Consider the following 19,237-nt stretch of genomic DNA (forward strand, 5'->3'; position numbering starts at 1 on the left):
CCAGGGCGCACCAGGATACCTCTGCATTTCTTCCTGGTCTCCTGGGGGAAAACGTCGTGGGAGTCCTGCGAGGTTTTGCGCCTGGCCAGGTCAGGAGGGACTTGAGCTGGCCACCAGCCTTGGCTCCCTGGGAAGAGGGAGGAGGCGGGGCGCGCGCAGGAGAGGAGAGAAGGGGCGGGGCGTATCGCAGGCGTGGCCTCCAGGCATCCAATCCGCTTCGCTCCCCGCCTTTTCTCCGCCCCCCCGCCCCTTTCCACCAACGGCGCGCCGCGGTGGGCTGTCCTCGTCCCGGCTGCGGTTCCTGGGTGCGATTTTTTTTTTTTTTTCTTTCCTTTTTTCTTTTTTTTTTTCCCTTTCCTTTTTTGTGAATGAAAAAAGGAGGTCGCGAGCGGTCCCCGGGACTGCGGCTCTCGGCGTCTCCAGGCAGCGCCCGTGCGGCGCCGGCCTCACCCCGCGCCTCGCACTCCCGCGCGAAAAAAAACGCCCGCAGCCTCCGCAGCACAGCCGGGCGGCGGCGCGGCCCAGCTGCCTGAGGTCGGAGCGACGGCGGCGGCGACGCGCAGCCGGGCTCAGCGCGCCTCCATGACATTGGGCGCCCGGGGCGCGGGGAGATGCTGATCCGGAAGAGGCAGTGGCTGCAGTGCAGCGCGCGAGGCTGCTCGCGGGCCGCGGGCCGGCCGGGGCTGCTCTGCCAGAGTTTCTGATCCAGCCGGGCCCCGGAGGCTGGAACCCCAGCGCAGCGCAGCGGCCGCGGCGGCGGCGCCCTAACTTGCACCCGCGGAGTGACCCCAGGCATCTCACTAAAATGAGCGTGCTCGGCAGGAAGAGATGTGTTCCCTACACTAGAAATTACCCCGTCACATGTGGTGGTGTAAGTAAATGATTTCTATTATGGCCGGGTTGCAAGCAGTCTCTGCAAAGGCAACGACTCGCCTTCGCGCTGCCTCCCGCGCCCTCCCCTCCCCTGCCTGCGCCCCTCCTGCCTTCCTTTGGGCTCCGCTGTCCCTTTGGGTTCTTGCCTAGGAAGCTCGGCTCCGAGGGGCGAGGAACTAACCTTTTCCTGGGTGTTTCTAGGGAAAAGAAGATGTCTTGCTTTGACGTGTCGCGCCCCTCCCCCTTCCTTATTTATTTTTAAATTGTGTGTGGTGTGTGTGTGTGTGTGTGTGTGTGTGTGCAAGGCAGCGTGTCAAGGGAAAAATAAGTTGAGAGTGTTGTGGAAATATTTCCTTTTTATCTTTTTTTTTTTTAAAGCTCATGAAATTTGGGTGTTTTGGTGACGGTTGTGGAGATGTTTCTTTGAAGTCAACTCCATCGTGATCCGCCCAGCTGAGTTTTGGCAAACTACTGGTGGAAATCCTGAGCTTTGTTAATATTGGGTATCGTAGAATTGAGAAGGGTTATCTTGTATTTAGGCTTGTATTTTTGTTAATATGTCCTTTCAAGATCCCTTTGGGCCTTGCTTTACGTTATCTGCGTGGGGAGGATCCATCTCTCCACCTTCGCCCATATTACAATGTCAGCATCCCCGGTGGGAGCTCCTTTAATTCCCAATCCACCCTTTGTTCTTTCCTCTCCTCCGGATTCTCCCTTCCTATCCACCTTCCTTGATTTTTATCTTCATCGTCTGGATTTTCCTCCCTTTCACATTTTGTGAGATGCAGGATGTGGGATATCGGTTGCTAGGAGACAAGCCAGGCTCCCAGGGAGATTCTGTCGTTTCCTTGACAACCAGACTAGGGCAGCCACAGATGAACAAGCCTCCTATCAGCTGTGGGAGGGAAAGGAGGCCTTTTTGAGCTCTGCAAAGAGTGTGTGTGTGTAGGGGTGTGGGGGTGGGAATGGGAGCCCACGAGGTTTGTAGCTAATCCGAGCACACCTTCGCATCTGCCCTGGACTGAGTACAAAGAACCAGGAAAGCAGATGTGCAGTTTGTTTCTGCAGCGGGGACAGTGATTTGGAGACAAGAGTTAGGGGAGGAAATATCAGTGACTTTGAGATTGTCAAGAGGCAGAGTGAATTGGGGGTTGTGACACCTGGGGCAGGGTGGCTCTGAAGGAGTAGGGATGAGGCAATTGTGAGGAAAAGTCTAGAGTCATTGAAGGAGAGAGTGCCAGAAAGGGGAAGTTGAGAAACTCACTGAGTGTGTTTCATGCATCAGCAATGGTCCAGAAAAGTAGCTGTATTCTAGAGCGGAAATTATATCACTGTTGGCATGCTGTCTCCAGGACAGGATCCTTGCTTAACACAGGCCTGATTAGACAAAGAGTTCTGCTGGCTTAATTGGGCCAGGCTGTATCTTAAAGAGAGATATAATTACACATATGTATATGCAATCTAGCATTATATAATGCCATATTACATAAGAAGACAAATGCTTCCTTTCACCCAGGCTCTCTTGGCACAAATTTACCGAATTTCAATAAGTTTCTTCCAACGCCCTCATACCCATTTTCCAGAGGGAGAGACTGATGCCCACAGAAAGGTGAAGTGATTTGCCTTTTTCTAGATAGGACAGGGAGGCTTGCAGTTTGGGACAGGGGTGCCAGAGTGACAGATGACCCAATGTGAGGAGGCAGTTGGAGGATAGACAAGGGAAGGCTGAAGGGGCAGCCAGGGAGGGGATGGCCTGGAGTGTTCAGGTTAGATAGCAATTCAGCCAATCTGTTTCCTAAGTGCATGGCCAGTATTGCCTGTCTTCTACTTGTTGGTTCACTGTCCCCTACTGAACTCTGGAAGTGAAGTCAAATAAAGTGTGCCTGAGTCTTCATCATAAAGCATCTGAACTTGGACATGCCCCTGGCTTTAAGAACCGAGGCCCTCTATGCTTCCTTCCCCTTCTTTCCTTGACAACCAGACTAGGGCAGCCACAGATGAACAAGCCTCCTATCAGCTGTGGGAGGGAAAGGAGGCCTTTTTGAGCTCTGCAAAGAGTGTGTGTGTGTAGGGGTGTGGGGGTGGGAATGGGAGCCCACGAGGTTTGTAGCTAATCCGAGCACACCTTCGCATCTGCCCTGGACTGAGTACAAAGAACCAGGAAAGCAGATGTGCAGTTTGTTTCTGCAGCGGGGACAGTGATTTGGAGACAAGAGTTAGGGGAGGAAATATCAGTGACTTTGAGATTGTCAAGAGGCAGAGTGAATTGGGGGTTGTGACACCTGGGGCAGGGTGGCTCTGAAGGAGTAGGGATGAGGCAATTGTGAGGAAAAGTCTAGAGTCATTGAAGGAGAGAGTGCCAGAAAGGGGAAGTTGAGAAACTCACTGAGTGTGTTTCATGCATCAGCAATGGTCCAGAAAAGTAGCTGTATTCTAGAGCGGAAATTATATCACTGTTGGCATGCTGTCTCCAGGACAGGATCCTTGCTTAACACAGGCCTGATTAGACAAAGAGTTCTGCTGGCTTAATTGGGCCAGGCTGTATCTTAAAGAGAGATATAATTACACATATGTATATGCAATCTAGCATTATATAATGCCATATTACATAAGAAGACAAATGCTTCCTTTCACCCAGGCTCTCTTGGCACAAATTTACCGAATTTCAATAAGTTTCTTCCAACGCCCTCATACCCATTTTCCAGAGGGAGAGACTGATGCCCACAGAAAGGTGAAGTGATTTGCCTTTTTCTAGATAGGACAGGGAGGCTTGCAGTTTGGGACAGGGGTGCCAGAGTGACAGATGACCCAATGTGAGGAGGCAGTTGGAGGATAGACAAGGGAAGGCTGAAGGGGCAGCCAGGGAGGGGATGGCCTGGAGTGTTCAGGTTAGATAGCAATTCAGCCAATCTGTTTCCTAAGTGCATGGCCAGTATTGCCTGTCTTCTACTTGTTGGTTCACTGTCCCCTACTGAACTCTGGAAGTGAAGTCAAATAAAGTGTGCCTGAGTCTTCATCATAAAGCATCTGAACTTGGACATGCCCCTGGCTTTAAGAACCGAGGCCCTCTATGCTTCCTTCCCCTTCTGCTTCCAGACCTTCATATTGTTGAATCTAAACTACACAGAGACGTTCTCTCGGTCTGTGGGTTTCTGTCTTTATCTTACTTTGTAGGTGGGATTCTGTTTTTGTTTTGTTTTGGTTTTTGTTATCCACTAGATGAAGCACAAACCACACCCACATGACTCTTCCTGGTACCCACACATCCCTTAGCTGTCTAACTTGAGACTAGGACTGTCTGAATGGGATTCCATGTCTTCGGCTCAGGAGAAAGAAAGGGAGGATGAAGCTGATGGTTAGAACAGTTGCCTGGTGGAGATGACCAGGAGGGAGCACACATGATGTGGATGGCTACCATGGAGAAGGAGGCCAGAGCTGCATGGAGACCCCTTGTAGCTGAAGTGTCCAGATCCTGTAAAATTCCAAGCAGGAGGAGGAGCTTGTCTCATTGAAAAGCCCTTGCTGTACTTTTTGCTTAGGTTGCTGAGCTGTGTCCACTAGAGCAAATCCCAGTTGCCATCGTTACTTGAGAATTTCTGCATTCCTGAATGTTGGCATCCAGTTACAGCCCGGCAGGACCAAGCTTCTCATGATGCTGCTGGTGGCCTGGCTGTGGTCTGGATGGCTCAGCAGTGAGGTGCCTGGGCAGCCTCCAGGTCTCCTCTGCACTCAGCCTTCCTGGGCCTGGGAAGGCTTACTCCAGGTGCCTCTAACCCCAAGATGATTCTTGCTGCACATAGAGAGTGTGAGCAGGGGCAGCCCGCTAACCCTAAGCACACCTACCGTGTACCTACTCCTTTCCACCCTGCTTAACACTTCTAGAAGGGCAGATGCCAATGGAGAGGCTGCCCTCAAAGCCTCCTCAAGTCTAGGGTCTCGGCCTTTTAACCACTGACATAACATTTCAACTGCAGACAGGCTGTCCATCTGAGGGATCTCTTTCTGGGATGGACAATCTACTTCTCTGTCCCTCACCAGAGGAAACTGAGGTGGAAATGCAGGCTGGGCTTGACCCTTTGCTTCTTCCTGTACCCAGTTCCCCATGAAGACAATCTGGTCAGCTTCTCCCTGGAGTGCTAGAAGTTTGGGGTCTTCCAATCTAAGTTTCCTTTAGTTTATGAGGGGTACTGCATGGGAAGTACAAAGGAGATAGATCTCACTGTTGGGGGCTGGATGTGGGATTCCGAGGAGCCCAGTCAGGGGATGGGAAAGCCCATGGGGCATGGAGTACTATCATACCAGCCTGTGGCTCCCTCCATCCCTGTCTCAAAGTGGGCCTTCAGTTGAACAAGCCACGTGGGCAATGTGACAGAACCAGAGTAGAAGAGGGAGGCCTGAGGACTCAGCAGGTGCATAGGAGGGTTCCTATTCAAAGAGGCTGCCAGGGAAGCTTCTCCTACCCCATAAAAGAGAATGGAGTTGAGCAGGCTGGGTCTTGGAAATCTGCCATGTGAGCGGGCCAGGGGGAAATGGGGGACGGTGAGAGAGCTGCTGAGGAACCCTGACATGTCCATTAAATTTTTAAGTGTCTCAGCCCTGGAGCATGCTGGGAAGGGGTGGGGACCTGGCCCCAACTCTGCTTCTCTCAGCTGTTTGTTCTGCTGCTGCTAGAGCCCCAGAACAGGGAAAAGGAGGAGGAGTGAGGAGAACAAGTGAGCTACTGGGCAGGCCAGGCGTTCTTTCTGGGGGAGTGGGGATAGGTCCAGGCCCAGAGCAGCTTCTGCCTTGGGATCTCTCACAGGCTGCCTCCATCCAGAAGCTCAGCTGCAGGGTGTGGGGACCAGAGGGAGACATGTGGCACCACACCTCTCAGCCTGAGTGAGCCCCTGGGACCCCTGCAGGGCGATAGCTCTGGAGTTGTTCACTCCTCTCTCTTCCCATCAGCATAAGTGCTTGATGTTGGGACAGTCCCAGTGAAAGAGGGCTGCCTGCACTGGCCCTGATCCTCAGGGGGCTAGCATGCCAAACTGTTCTGATGTTTCCCTTTCTGCCCCTCAGGTCCCAATTAATGGATTCTGACATGGATTATGAAAGGCCAAACGTAGAGACCATCAAGTGTGTGGTGGTGGGGGACAACGCTGTGGGCAAGACCAGGCTTATTTGTGCCCGGGCCTGCAATGCCACCCTCACTCAGTACCAGCTGCTTGCCACCCATGTGCCCACGGTATGGGCCATTGACCAGTATCGTGTGTGCCAGGAGGTAAGACTTTTGACTGGAGGGAGGGGTGTTCCATGCTATGCATCTTGTAGTTTGGTGTCTCTTAAGCTCATGATAGCCCCCTAGGGGTGGAGTAGGGTGGTTGAAACAGAAGGAGTCCCTGAAGAAAGGTGTGGGGGAAGTCTACCCCAGAGAGGTATCCTTGACCATTTGCATTTTCAATGGCTAAAATGGCTGGGACCCCAGCTTTGGCCAGGATCCACTTCTTGTACAATTATTGATTAAAGTAATAGGAAATCCGGGGGCTGAGGATTGAAATGGTGAGAGCTGAGAGGGGAAGAGATCGAATACCAAAAGATCTGCGGCTCATAGATATGCAACTATAAGGAAAGCTGGGACATGGGCAGGTTCCCAAGGGATCCCTTCTCCAGCCCACAAGCTTACCCTCTTAGGGTGTCTTCCACTTCCTATTGACTTGGAGTCTACCCTTCCTGATGATTCTCCAGAGGTTTCATGTAGATGAGCAGGTTGTGTAAGACACACACACACCAGCCCTGTCCTCCCCATCTCCTCCCACCTCCGTGCTACCAGGGACTCTCAAGGGTGAGCCAGAATCTACCCCAAGAACCATTGCCCTGTCTCCCCCTGCCCCAGGTGCTAGAACGCTCCCGAGATGTGGTAGATGACGTCAGCGTCTCCCTGCGCCTCTGGGACACCTTTGGAGACCACCATAAAGATCGCCGTTTTGCTTATGGGAGGTAGGGAAGGCCTTGGCTGCCGGAGGAAGCTGTGAAGGAGGGTTTTTCCTGCTTTTCCAAGGAACCGAGCTATTCTGTGTAGTGAAAACTGGGAGGAAGGAATGGAGAAAATGCCATGGTAGAAGACATTCCCTGGGGCTGGGGACAGCCTGAGCAGCCTGGGCTTGGAGTTTGGAGGCCTGGTTGAGTCCCAGCTCTGTAACCTACTAGCTCCGAGTAGCTCTGAGTCTCTCTGAGCTGATTTTTCTCAGTGTGAGATGGCATCCATCCTCCCTCCCTCCCTTCTTTCTTTCTCCCTTCCAGTCCCTCTTCCCTCCTTCTCCTCAATTGAAGCTAGAGCTTCGTGTATACTAGACAAATGCTCTACCACTGAGCTATGTCCCCAGTCCTTTTTAAAACAAGACAAACAAAAAGCTTTATTTTGAGACAGGGTCGTCCTAAATTGCCCAGCTGACCTTGAACTCATTCTGTAGCCCAGGCAGGCCTTGGACTTGCAATTTTCCTGTCTTAGCATCCCAAGTAGCAGGCCTGCAGCACTAGTCCTGGTAAAATAGTAATTTGTGTGTGACTGCAGGGGGAGTGGTATATGGGTATGTATATGTTCGTGTGTGTTTAGATATGTGTGTAGGAGCATGCAGTTATAGTGCAACTGTGGAGGCTAGAGGTCAATGTCAGAATATCTTCCTTAATCCCTTTCTAACTCTCTTTCGAGACAAGGCTTTTCACTGAGCCTGGAGCTCACCATTTTGTCTAGTCTCTGGTTGGCCAGCAAGTTCCAGTGATTCGCCTGTCTCTGCCCCCTAGTACTGGGATTCTAGATGTATGCAGCCATGCCTGAATTTTCACATGGTGCTGAGGATCTGAGCTGAGGTCCTCAGTCTTGCACAGAAAGCACTCTATCCCACTGAACCCTTTCCCCAGCCCCCAAATGGGAATTTTTAACTCACAAGATAGTTCAAGGCCAAAGGAGGCTTTGAGCTCTAAAACAGAGGCATAAATTAGAAGCGTAATTGCTATACATTGTGTGGAAGATGGTGGGAGCAGGTCATAAGTGAGGGGTGGGGCTCTAGTACAGGGGACAGGAGTAGGCAGACATGCTTCCCTCTTTCCAGAGGCAGGCAAACTGTCACCACCTTTCTCTGCCTGTAACCTCTCTTTCCTACCCCCCAGATCGGATGTGGTGGTTTTGTGCTTCTCCATTGCCAACCCCAATTCCCTCCACCATGTCAAGACCATGTGGTACCCAGAAATCAAGCACTTCTGCCCCCGAGCTCCTGTCATTCTTGTGGGCTGCCAGCTGGACCTGCGCTATGCCGACCTGGAGGCTGTCAACAGGGCCAGGAGACCCTTGGCTAGGTAGGAGTGTTGGTGGTGCCCAGGGAGAGGGAAGGAGCACAGGGGGAGGCCATGTCACCATGGCTTCTTATATCTATCTCCTTCCATTTGGAGCAAGTTCACATCAGAACCAATAAGCATGATTTTTCATTCATTTACTCGTTCATCCTTCCACGTAACTGTTGTGCACACTGTGGGAACAGTACTGTGGGATACTCTGAGAGGAATGACAAAAAGGAGAAAACATTATCTGAATGAAAAGGTCCTATAACTTTGTTGGAGATAACACAGTTGTTCTCTAATCCATGGGTTCCACATCTGTGGATTCAACCAGCTGTGAATGGAGAATGTATAGAATTTTCCCTTTATTATTCCCAAACAAGGCATGGTAACAACTATTTACATAACACTTATGTAAGTAATCCAGCACGATTTAAAGAATAGTAGGGATATGCACAGGTTATATAAATACTGTAACATTTTATATAAAGGACTTGAGCTTCCATGAATTTGGTATCCGAGGGGGATCCTGAAACGGATCTCCCTTGGATACCAAGGGACATCTGTATGTGATAATATTAAAAGCCAATGTGAAGTTTTGTATGCAGGTTACCTGAGAGGGAGGCACTATCAGGGCTCAGAACTGGGGAGGTCAATGGGGTCTCACATAGACAATGACCTGAAGGCCAGGCAGGGAAGAAAGAGCCAGGGAAGAGAAGGTCAAGGACCCAGAACCTGAGCAGCCTCCCCAGTCTGAGGAAGAACGGGCAGGTCCTCTCCATCACCATCACAAGTTTCATTTCCCTTCTTCAACTCACCAGGCCCATCAAGCCCAATGAGATCCTGCCCCCAGAGAAGGGTCGGGAAGTGGCCAAGGAGTTGGGGATCCCCTACTATGAGACCAGCGTGGTGGCCCAGTTTGGCATCAAGGACGTCTTTGACAACGCCATCCGGGCTGCACTCATCTCCCGCCGTCACCTGCAGTTCTGGAAGTCGCATTTGCGGAATGTGCAACGGCCACTACTGCAGGCGCCCTTCCTGCCCCCCAAGCCACCGCCCCCCATCATCGTGGTGCCCGACCCCCCCTCCAGCAGTGAGGAGTGCCCCGCCCACCTCCTGGAAGACCCACTCTGCGCGGATGTCATCCTGGTGCTGCAGGAACGGGTGCGCATCTTTGCCCACAAGATCTACCTCTCCACCTCCTCCTCCAAGTTCTACGACTTGTTCCTCATGGACCTGAGTGAGGGAGAGCTGGGAGGCCCCACAGGGCCAGGGGGCCCCCGCCCAGAGGACCACCGGAGTCACCCCGATCAACACCACCACCATCACCACCACCACCACGGGCGGGAATTCCTGCTGCGGGCAGCCAGCTTTGATGTGTGTGAGAGTGTGGATGAGGCCGGGGGCTCTGGTCCTGCGGGCCTCCGGGCCTCCACCAGTGATGGGATCTTACGGGGTAATGGAACAGGGTACTTGCCCGGCAGGGGTCGCGTGCTTTCTTCCTGGAGCCGAGCTTTTGTGAGCATCCAGGAAGAGATGGCAGAGGATCCTCTGACCTTCAAATCCCGGCTGATGATGGTGGTGAAGATGGACAATTCCATCCAGCCTGGGCCCTTCCGGGCTGTTCTCAAATACCTGTACACTGGGGAGCTGGGTGAGAATGAGCGGGATCTCATGCATATCGCCCACATCGCTGAGCTGCTGGAGGTCTTTGATCTGCGGATGATGGTGGCCAACATTCTCAACAATGAAGCCTTCATGAATCAGGAGATCACCAAGGCCTTCCATGTCCGCCGGACCAACCGGGTGAAGGAATGCTTGGCAAAGGGCACCTTCTCAGGTATGGTGCATGCTCAGAAGGCAGGGGATGCTCTCCAGCAAACTTTCTGAGGTGTCTGAGTTGGCCTCTTAGTGTTCTGAGTTTGCTTCAGCTCCTCATGTCCTCAAAATATGGCTGTTCTGTTGCTCAAGCCAAGAGCTTGGTTGTCTAGTGCCTAATACTTTTGTCACATGGTGAGGGCTCAGTGACTGCCCTCAGGGCTGATTCCCATGTGTCCACTGTGTCCTTACATGATGCCTCTTTTCCTCCTGGACAGATGTGACCTTCATCCTGGATGATGGGACCATCAGTGCCCACAAACCCCTGTTGATTTCCAGCTGTGATTGGATGGCTGCCATGTTTGGGGGACCATTTGTGGAGAGTTCCACCAGGGAGGTGAGGCTGGGGATGGGAAGGGAAGGGAAAAGAGAGAGAATTTATATCCTTTGCATCTGAGAGAGCATCAGTTAATGGTAACATTGACCAAGTGCCAAGCACACTGATGCTTCCTAAAACCAAGGATTCTAGTAGCTTAGTAGTTTGGAAAGCATGTTCATACACACCTCATTTAATTTGCTCATGACTTTTACTCATAGTATGCCATTCACATGTTGTATGCAGGAAAGGGACACCCTGAGAGGTTGTGCGGCTTGTACAAAGTTTTATGGCTGGAAAGGGGATGGTAGGTCTGGAACTCAGAACTGACAGTTCCTCGGTTCCTTATATTATGCTCTGTTGCCTCTCTGAGACACATAGAACAACTAGAAAACAGTCCAGTGTGTCTCAAGAATTCATCAGTGTCTTCAAAGATAGGTCTTAGTATTATTATTGAAGTATGGTGGGGCCAACAGATCAGGAGGTGATGCTATTGAAAAGGTAGAGTGTGTTGCAGATCCCAAGGAAGGGACATGCACATGGGGCTACACAGGGAAGATCCAGGAGGTGAAGGTGGAGGTACCCTGGTTGTCCTGTACCTGGCTCTGGAGTGGTTGGAGCAAGGCAACGGTAGACTAGGGTATGAGAGAGGAAACAGTTAGGAGGTGGGTTCTAGATTGCTTAGTTTGAAGATAAAAGGCCCACTTGAAGGTAGCTCTTTTGCTAGTTCAAGAACTGGCTGGGTCTGGGAGGGGTAGTCTAGGAAGGACCAGCAAGGCTCTAGATGTCAGAACATCAAAATGCAGACTATAAGAGCACATGCTAGAGCCGGGCGTGGTGGTGCACGCCTTTAATCCCAGCACTTGGGAGGCAGAGGCAGGAAAATCTCTGAGATCAAGGCCAGCCTGGTCTATATAGAGAGTTCCAGGACAGCTGGGGCTACAGGGAGACCCTGTCTCAAAAAGACCAAAACAAAAAACAGCACATGCTAAATACAGTCACCTTGCTCTCTGATTCGTGCCCATCATTCCCCTTCCCATTTTCCACTTTCTCAGCTACCAGCTCAGCTTAGAGTTGAAAGGGACCTATCAGTGAGCCCCTAGAAGTGTTCTCTGGACTCTGCTCCCTCTTTCCCATCCTCCCAGACAAGCAGAAAAGCCCAGATCACAGCACTCAGTGTTCTCTGTCATCTCTGACTCCTGGGCCATCAGTTACCCATCACTCTACCTTGTAGTTAACAAGGTTCTACTTTGCACAGATATGTAAAGTTCTGAGTTCCCCATGTAGTTTCCCCAGCTGGTCTGTAATTTCTTAGGAGTTCAGAGACAAAGTCTTGACTTCTGCTAAGTACCCCTGCTGCCCCCAGTTCCCATCTCTTAAACAATGGTCACCAGACAGTTGACTGAAAAACTGAACTAAAGAGCAATCAGCAGTCGCATTGTGTGATGCAGAATATAGCTCCGTAAGGTTTCTGGGAAGTGAGCAATTGGGGAAGGCTAAGCAGAAGAATTGAGTTGAATTGGTCTCTAAAATAGGAGTAGGACTTGGACTCACAAAGCACAGAACCAGGATTCTCTAGCCCCAGGGGCCTGCCCACCCTGGGCGCTTCTCAGTACTGTAGACACCAACTCTGAAGCTCTACCTGAGTCCCAGCAAGCCTGGAGAGAGTCACGTCTGATGAGAAAGCAGTTTTTGTTTCAGGGCTGCTCCCAGAGGCCCAACGCAGCAGCTCTGAGCAGCCAGCTGGTTCCTTTTGTTCAGTCTTCACCCCACTTCGGCTGCTCCCTGCAGGCACAGGGGGCTCCAGGGAGTAGCTGATCGAAATGGCTCCTTCAAGCATCCTCCCAGCCAGAGCAGTTTCAGGATGCCAACCAGAATCTAGGTCCCTTCAAAAGACACCAGAGCCCCATTCACTGGCGATGTCAGTACACTAGGGCTCAATGCCAGTGGTCAATCAGTGCCAAGGTTTTGAGGGTCTCCTAAGTGGGTTCAGACTCAGCACAAAAGACTGGCTCAGGGAGATTAGCCCACTGGGTCTGGTCTTTACAGTTCTTGGGACTGAGTTGCTCTTGGCTACTTTAGACTTCATGCCACCTGCCCACTTCTTCCCAACCCAGGTGGTGTTTCCATACACGAGCAAGAGCTGCATGAGGGCCGTGCTGGAGTACCTCTACACCGGCATGTTCACCTCCAGCCCAGACCTGGATGACATGAAGCTCATTATCTTGGCCAACCGCCTCTGTCTGCCGCACTTGGTCGCTCTCACAGGTAACTAGCTACCCGGAGTGTGAAAGGACCTCCGTGGGGCAAGTTCATGGAGACCCCAGGGAGTGATCACACACCTCTCACCTCTCTCCTCCTGGAGACAAAGCTGGAGTGCCAAGGGAAGAAGCTGTCCTGGACTTCAGTCTGCTGATATGTATAGTTGGGCCTGAGGACATAGATGGGAAGTGTGTGGGTAAGAGAGATTGGCGTTTGATAGGGTCACCTCAGAGGTGTGGTACCACAAAGCGATGGCACCTGACCTTTACTCAAGCAAGCTCAAGAAATTGCCAAGGAATAGAACACAATTCTGTTTCTACTGGACGTCTCGTCTCCTTGCCAGCTTCTTCCCCTTTAACTTCATGTTCTTTTCCTTCTTCCAGAAACATAAAGCCATCATTGACTAACCTCTTGATTCCTTGTAAGGATTGTGAGAGCTTGGTATGGTGACCCAAGCCTGTCATCCCAGATACACAGCAGGCAGAGGCAGGAGGATCCCAAGTTCGAGGTCTGCCTGAGCTACAGAATAAGCTTAGACACTTTAGCAAAGCCTTATCTCAAAAAAAGGGGATGGGGTAGAGATACAGCTCAATATGGTGTTTACCTACATGTGTGAGGTCCTGAGTTCATTCTCCGGTATCAGATACACACACATACACACACATACACACACACAGGATTATGAGAGCTGGGGCTCAGCTTTTAGAATAGCCCAATCCCAGAATCCCTCAGGGCAGAGGAAGATATAGGCAGTAATATAACAACAGGCAATCTGAGTGCCAGTGCTGGATGCCTTTGGTGCGAAGGGAGGCCAGACCAGCGAGCTGGCATTTGTGTTGCTGTTGATTTTGATACCCATGTATTGATATCAATACATTGTATTGATGTTGAAGTCATGGTTGGTATTCTTGTGCAGGGCAGGTCTTGAGTCAGGATTCAGGCAAGGGCTTAGTGTTAAAGCTGCTGGGGCCTTATACAGTTAATTACGATAGGGACAGACACAAGGAAAGCTAGCCATCCATGAGAAAGGAATTACAAGAGACAACGTGGTCACAGGAAGGAGGCAGAAATCATTGATATGAGTCAGAGTATTAAGAGTTAAACCCATAGTGAACCCACACTAGGTCCAAAGGGACCTCAGGGCAGGGAGTAAGAACCATGTCTCAAGATTACAGCTTCAGAATTCTTTGCTCCCCATGAAATATGGTGTGGTCTTCCCATAAACTTAATACTTACATGGAGTAATTCCCTTTTGAAAAGGCTGTCTCCAAAATAACGACCCCCAAGGAAAAGTAAACTCCATAAAGATATTTCTAAAAGTTCTTTTCGTTAAGTTGAGCAATTGGAAACACATCAGAGAAGCACCCTTGGTTAAGCCCACATAGATAATTTTCCCATGGCTGCCATTTAAAATGTCAAACTGTACTGCTATGTGAAAAGCCTTGCAGAAAATAACATCAAATTACTTTTCCCTGGAAATGGTCTATGCACATTAGAAAATGTGCATGAAAATATGACTACCCCCCTTGTTAAGGATCTGTGGGAGATGCTGAATTCCATGTAGTTAGTAATGGCTTTACATTTTGCAAAGTTATTAATTCACACTTCAACTAGTTTGTTGTAAAGTATAACACAAGTAAATAAAACAGCTTAATGAATTATAGAGCAAAATACTTTTCCAATCTTGATGAATGTCAAGAGCTGGAACCTGCCTGGCCATACCGAAGGTTTCCACTTCTCCCTTCGCATTACTGATCACTCTCTTCTCCTCAGAGGGACCCACACTTCTCTTACAGTAATTTCCAGTTCTATGATGCAGGCATGCTTCCTTAAGCATCATAGCTTGGTTTTTTTCATATATCTTTTAACTTCTAGTCGATCAATGAATAACTAATTGTCCATTAAAAAAAAATCCTCCCAGAATTTGTTGAAAAACAAACCAATGCTGGTCCTAAAAAAAATTAGTGTGTATGTGTACATTTGCATGCATGTTCACAAGGGTACCATGCCTACATGCGGAGATTAGAGGACAATTGGCAGCAGTCAGTCCAGTTCTTTCACCAGGTGGGTTCTGGGGATTGAACTCAGATCATCAGACTTGGCAGCAAGTGCCTTTAGCCACTGAGCCATCTTGCTGACCCAACACTGGTCTTTTGGTCTTGTAGTTTTCAACAATCTCGATGTTTAGTGGCTGCATCATTCTTCTTCTTCCTCCTTCCCCTCCCCCGCTCTCTCCCCTTCTCCTTGAGAGGGTCTCATATAGGCCAGATTAGCCTTGAATAATGATTACATTTCTGAGACATTTGAGGCTTTATTTTGAGATGGAGTTTTCTATAGATTAGCTAAAGTGGCCTTGAACTTGAGTGTGTAGTGGGGATGACCTTGAACTTCTGATTATAGTCATCCACCACTACCCCCAGTTTATGTGGTACTAGGGATTAAACCCAGGGCTTCATGCATGCTAGGCAAGGGGGCTACATCTCTAGCCCCACAATTGCATTTCCATGATGTAGTTCAATATAGTCCTCTGTACGCCAGATTTCTTTTAAACCAGTCATTTGATTTAGGAACAGGATCCTGGTGCACTTAAAAAAAAAAAATGCTTGGGTCAGGCATAGTGGTGCACATTTTAATCCCAACTCTCCCAAGGCAGAGGCAGGCAAATATCTGTGAGATTGAGGCCAGCCTGGTCTACATAGTGAGTTCCAAGCCAGCTGGGGCTATAGGGAGACCCTGTCTCAACTCCCCCTTCCCCCCACAAAAATCCCAGAGAAAGTGCCTTATAGGCTGTTTCTCTTCTTCACCAAGTGGCAGGTTCTTTTCTTTCTTTTTGTGATGCTAATAGCTATTGAGTATCACTGCCTGGACCCATCAGCTGATTAGGTATTGAAAAGTTGTAAGATCCCGACTCAGCCACCTCTTCTTCATGTATCTGTTGGAAGACTTCTACAAAGAGAGAAACTTCCATTCTCTACTGTTTGGTTACCCAATATAGTTCTTACAGGGAGAACAGTCGATCTTGTTTTTGTTTTCCTTTCATTTTCCAATATTTTGAGATACATTTCTTTCATCTCATCCTTGAGGGTGACCAATTAGTTTGTGTGTACTTTTAAAGTATTGTCATGAACTCTTAGGTTTGAACATATTTGATTGGTTTAAGTTAACTGCATTTCTCTCTTTTTGTTTTGTTTTCGTTTTTGAGACAGTCTCAAGTAGCCTGAGCTGGGCTCGAACTCACTATGTAGCTGAGGCTGGGCTTGAACTCCTGATCCTCCTGCTTCAGCTCCCCAAATGCTAGAATTACAGGTGCACACCATCATACCCAGGGCATTTATCCTATGGAACCTCAAATACTGTACCTTTAGCCAGTTGAAGTCTTTTCATGTTCACTCCAGTCTTTGGGTTTCCTTGCTATTTGGGATGGAGAGCTCTCCCAGCTCCATCATGGACATTCCTGTTGCAGCCCGGGAATCAGCCATTTCCCCAGGATACCCTGGCTTCTTGTGGTCCTGGGCCCAGGGCCTTTACATGCTAGAAGTCCTGGGTTTTTTGATTGGAAGTGGACAAGTACGCTACAAATGCTCACTGCTCTTGGACTGGTTACTGTTTCCAGGCCTTTGCTGTAGCTGGAAAATATATTCATCTTTTTAAGGATAAACTACCTAATGAGTTTATTCTGATACTTCTAATTAAAATGCAGGACCAAGGGTGTTTGCTTTCTCCATATAAGTGTTTTAATGTAAAATTTAAGATTAATACACACTTTGTTAATAAAATTTAAATTAATATAAATAGGTTTAACTCAGTTCTAGATCATAGCTCTCAGGCTAGTTTCGTTTTCAACAAACGTGAGGCTCCAGGCCCTCTCTGCATCAGTGGCTAATTGTATCAGGTGCTGTGGCCCTCTGTATATCAGATTATAAAGTGGGATCCTTGTAATTTGAAGTCATTTTAGTAAGCTTAACATAACTTTTCATCTCCTATCCCCTCCCCACTGAGGTCTTGCCCTCATCCCTGATTCCCCCCTGGTGGGAATACTCTTAAGTCTCCCAGAGTCTCTCTAGCCTGTTGGAACTTGTCCCTGGCCTGATCTGTCTGAATCACTCCCTGAAGCAGTCCCCTACTGCAGTGCATTAGCAGTGCAGGTCCTTTGATGGTTCTCCAGCTGATTGTTGGCTGTGTATGTCACAGAGCAGTACACCGTGACCGGGCTAATGGAAGCAACCCAGATGATGGTGGACATCGATGGGGACGTCCTTGTGTTCCTGGAATTGGCACAGGTATTGTGGCAGGGGAAAGAACTGACAACAGCCTTAACTCAACAGCCTTAACTCCAGGCTCTGCCTGCCCATAAGCAGAGAGTAGGGGTTTCTGAGAGGTAGGAATAGAAAACCTGCTGTGTTGGCCTTGGCTGCCCAGGTGGGTGGAGCTTATCTTCTTGTGTACATCTGGAAGCAGCTAAAGAGCTTCTGGACTTCTGAAAGGAAAGCTGGCCTGGGAGGAAGGCACTGAGACTTGAGGCCACTCACAGGTCAGTGGAGGGGATCCCAGGCTAAGGCTGGGGTCCTCTAGGAGACACTGAGGACTCTCCCTCTGAAATTAACAGCTGGCCTCCTTGTTACCAAACAAACAAGTCACAATGCCAGGAACTCAGTCTCTGAGTGGGGCTGGTGCCAGATTTCTCTAAGCCTGGCTGCCCACATCTCATTGTGGACTACTTAGGCTGCTGATGGAAGAAGGGAACCAGGTGGGTAAAAGCTGGGGTGGGCAAAGGCAGGAGGAAACCCCACCTGAGAGGGGGTGGGGTGTGGCTATCAGTAAGGTAGATGCTGAGGGTAAGAACTGGGTTGGCAGTGGGGCCCAGGAACCTACATCAAACATCATCTTCCTAAGTCCCGAGTGGGCTTGATTTTGAAGGTGGTCCTCTTATGACTTCAGGATATTTGTCTACACTGCCCAGTGCTGCAGCTCAAGCCATTGTAGACATCTATGCAGATTCCTTGCTCTGGTACAGATCATGTCTGTTCAATCCACAGTTCCACTGTGCATACCAATTAGCTGACTGGTGTCTCCATCACATCTGCACTAACTACAACAACGTGTGCCGCAAGTTTCCCCGAGACATGAAGGCCATGTCCCCAGGTGAGTAGCCTGGCCAATCCCTGCAAGTTGCTGCAGCTGGAGCTAAGCAACATGGACTGTGGGCAAGGTGGGCTTGGTGCTGACCTGGGGGTGCCTCCAGCTCTGTGTTCCTCATAACTCAGTCCCCCACTCCCACCTTCTGTTCCAGAAAACCAGGAGTACTTTGAGAAGCATCGGTGGCCGCCGGTCTGGTACCTGAAAGAAGAGGATCACTATCAGCGGGCCCGGAAGGAGCGGGAGAAGGAGGATTATCTACACCTACGGCGGCAGCCTAAGCGGAGGTGGCTGTTCTGGAACAGTCCCTCCTCACCGTCCTCCTCTGCAGCAGGCTCAGCGTCCCCATCCTCCTCCTCGGCCGTGGTCTGAGACGCTGCCACCCTCTTCTGACCCTGCTGCTGTTGTTCCCATTTGCCCTTGTCCTTCCGCTCTTTTGCATCACCCCCTCCACCCAATAGGGGACGGGGGGCTTACCCAACCAGGACCCTAAGGGTGGAGCTGTTCTCACCAGCTAAGGTGGCAGCCCAAGAGGAGCCAGGCCCTACAGATCAGAGTAGGGTCCACCTACAATTCCAGGCAGGGCAGGAGACACGAGCCCCGAGGTGGGAAAGAGCTCGGCGCTCTGGCATTTTCTCTCTGGACTTGAGGACCCTAGAGTCAATGGGGGAAAACAACCTTGCACATGGACTTATCTGTATGTCTTGAGCTCTGCTTTGGCTGGGGAGGTAGCCTCCTCCCCCAAAGCAGCAAAGGTCCTCTCTTTGCTGGTCATGATTTTTCCACCAACAGACTTGACAGTTGCAAAGTATTTAGGGGGCATTGCCTTGTGGGCTTACTCAAATCCTCACTGGAGAAGTCAGGGTAGAAGTGAAGTCTTCAGAGCCCACATCAAGGTTTCTGTACCATGAGTTGTGGCTGCTAGTGGGAGCATGGGGTAGACCATGTCCTGCCACCATCCTTCCAGGGCTGCAGATAGTGCAGGCCTGGTGGTGGGCAGCAGCGTTGTTCAGCACTCCAGGCCTGGAGGCAGTGCCTCTTGGTGCATTGATAAACTTCTCCTTCACCCCTCCTGCACACCTCACACTGGCACCATAGAAAGCAAAGGAAAAAGTTGGGGTGTGGAAGAAGGAAGGGTGGGTTCTGCACTCAGCAATCCCATGCTCCTCTGGGCCTCTTCCCCTGCCTCTGGGTAGCACTGCTTTTTATGGGGTGGGGCAAAATCAGTGAAAACCAACTCAAAATTGCCACCACCAAGACCGCTCTATCCTCTATTCCCTGAAGAATGAAGGTCCAAAAAGAGACCCTGTAGAGCATACATTTTCATAGAGCCAAATAGGGGTTGCCATATTGTGGACATAAAGGGTCAATTATACCATCCACTCTGATGCCTTTCAGGAGAGGACCTGTGGCCACTGGCTGAGGATGCCCTGGTCTGAGTCTTCCTGTGACTAGGTTGCA

General features: G+C 50.1%; 1 protein-coding gene across 1 annotated transcript; it reads left to right on the forward strand.

The window, feature by feature from the left end:
• Positions 1-285: 285 nt before the first annotated feature.
• Rhobtb2 (Rho related BTB domain containing 2) lies at positions 286-19,063 on the forward strand. Its single transcript, XM_008850514.3, has 10 exons — positions 286-871; positions 5,932-6,133; positions 6,746-6,849; positions 8,020-8,205; positions 9,006-10,024; positions 10,281-10,399; positions 12,496-12,646; positions 16,832-16,920; positions 17,677-17,782; positions 17,931-19,063. Exons 2-10 carry the CDS (start codon positions 5,942-5,944, stop codon positions 18,146-18,148), a joined length of 2,184 nt encoding a protein of 727 aa, XP_008848736.1. The 5' UTR covers positions 286-871; positions 5,932-5,941; the 3' UTR covers positions 18,149-19,063.
• Positions 19,064-19,237: the final 174 nt, after the last annotated feature.

The sequence above is a fragment of the Nannospalax galili genome, unplaced genomic scaffold, assembly GCF_000622305.1.
Source record: "Nannospalax galili isolate Female #2095 unplaced genomic scaffold, S.galili_v1.0 scaffold291, whole genome shotgun sequence".
NCBI classification, from domain to species: Eukaryota; Metazoa; Chordata; class Mammalia; order Rodentia; family Spalacidae; genus Nannospalax; species Nannospalax galili.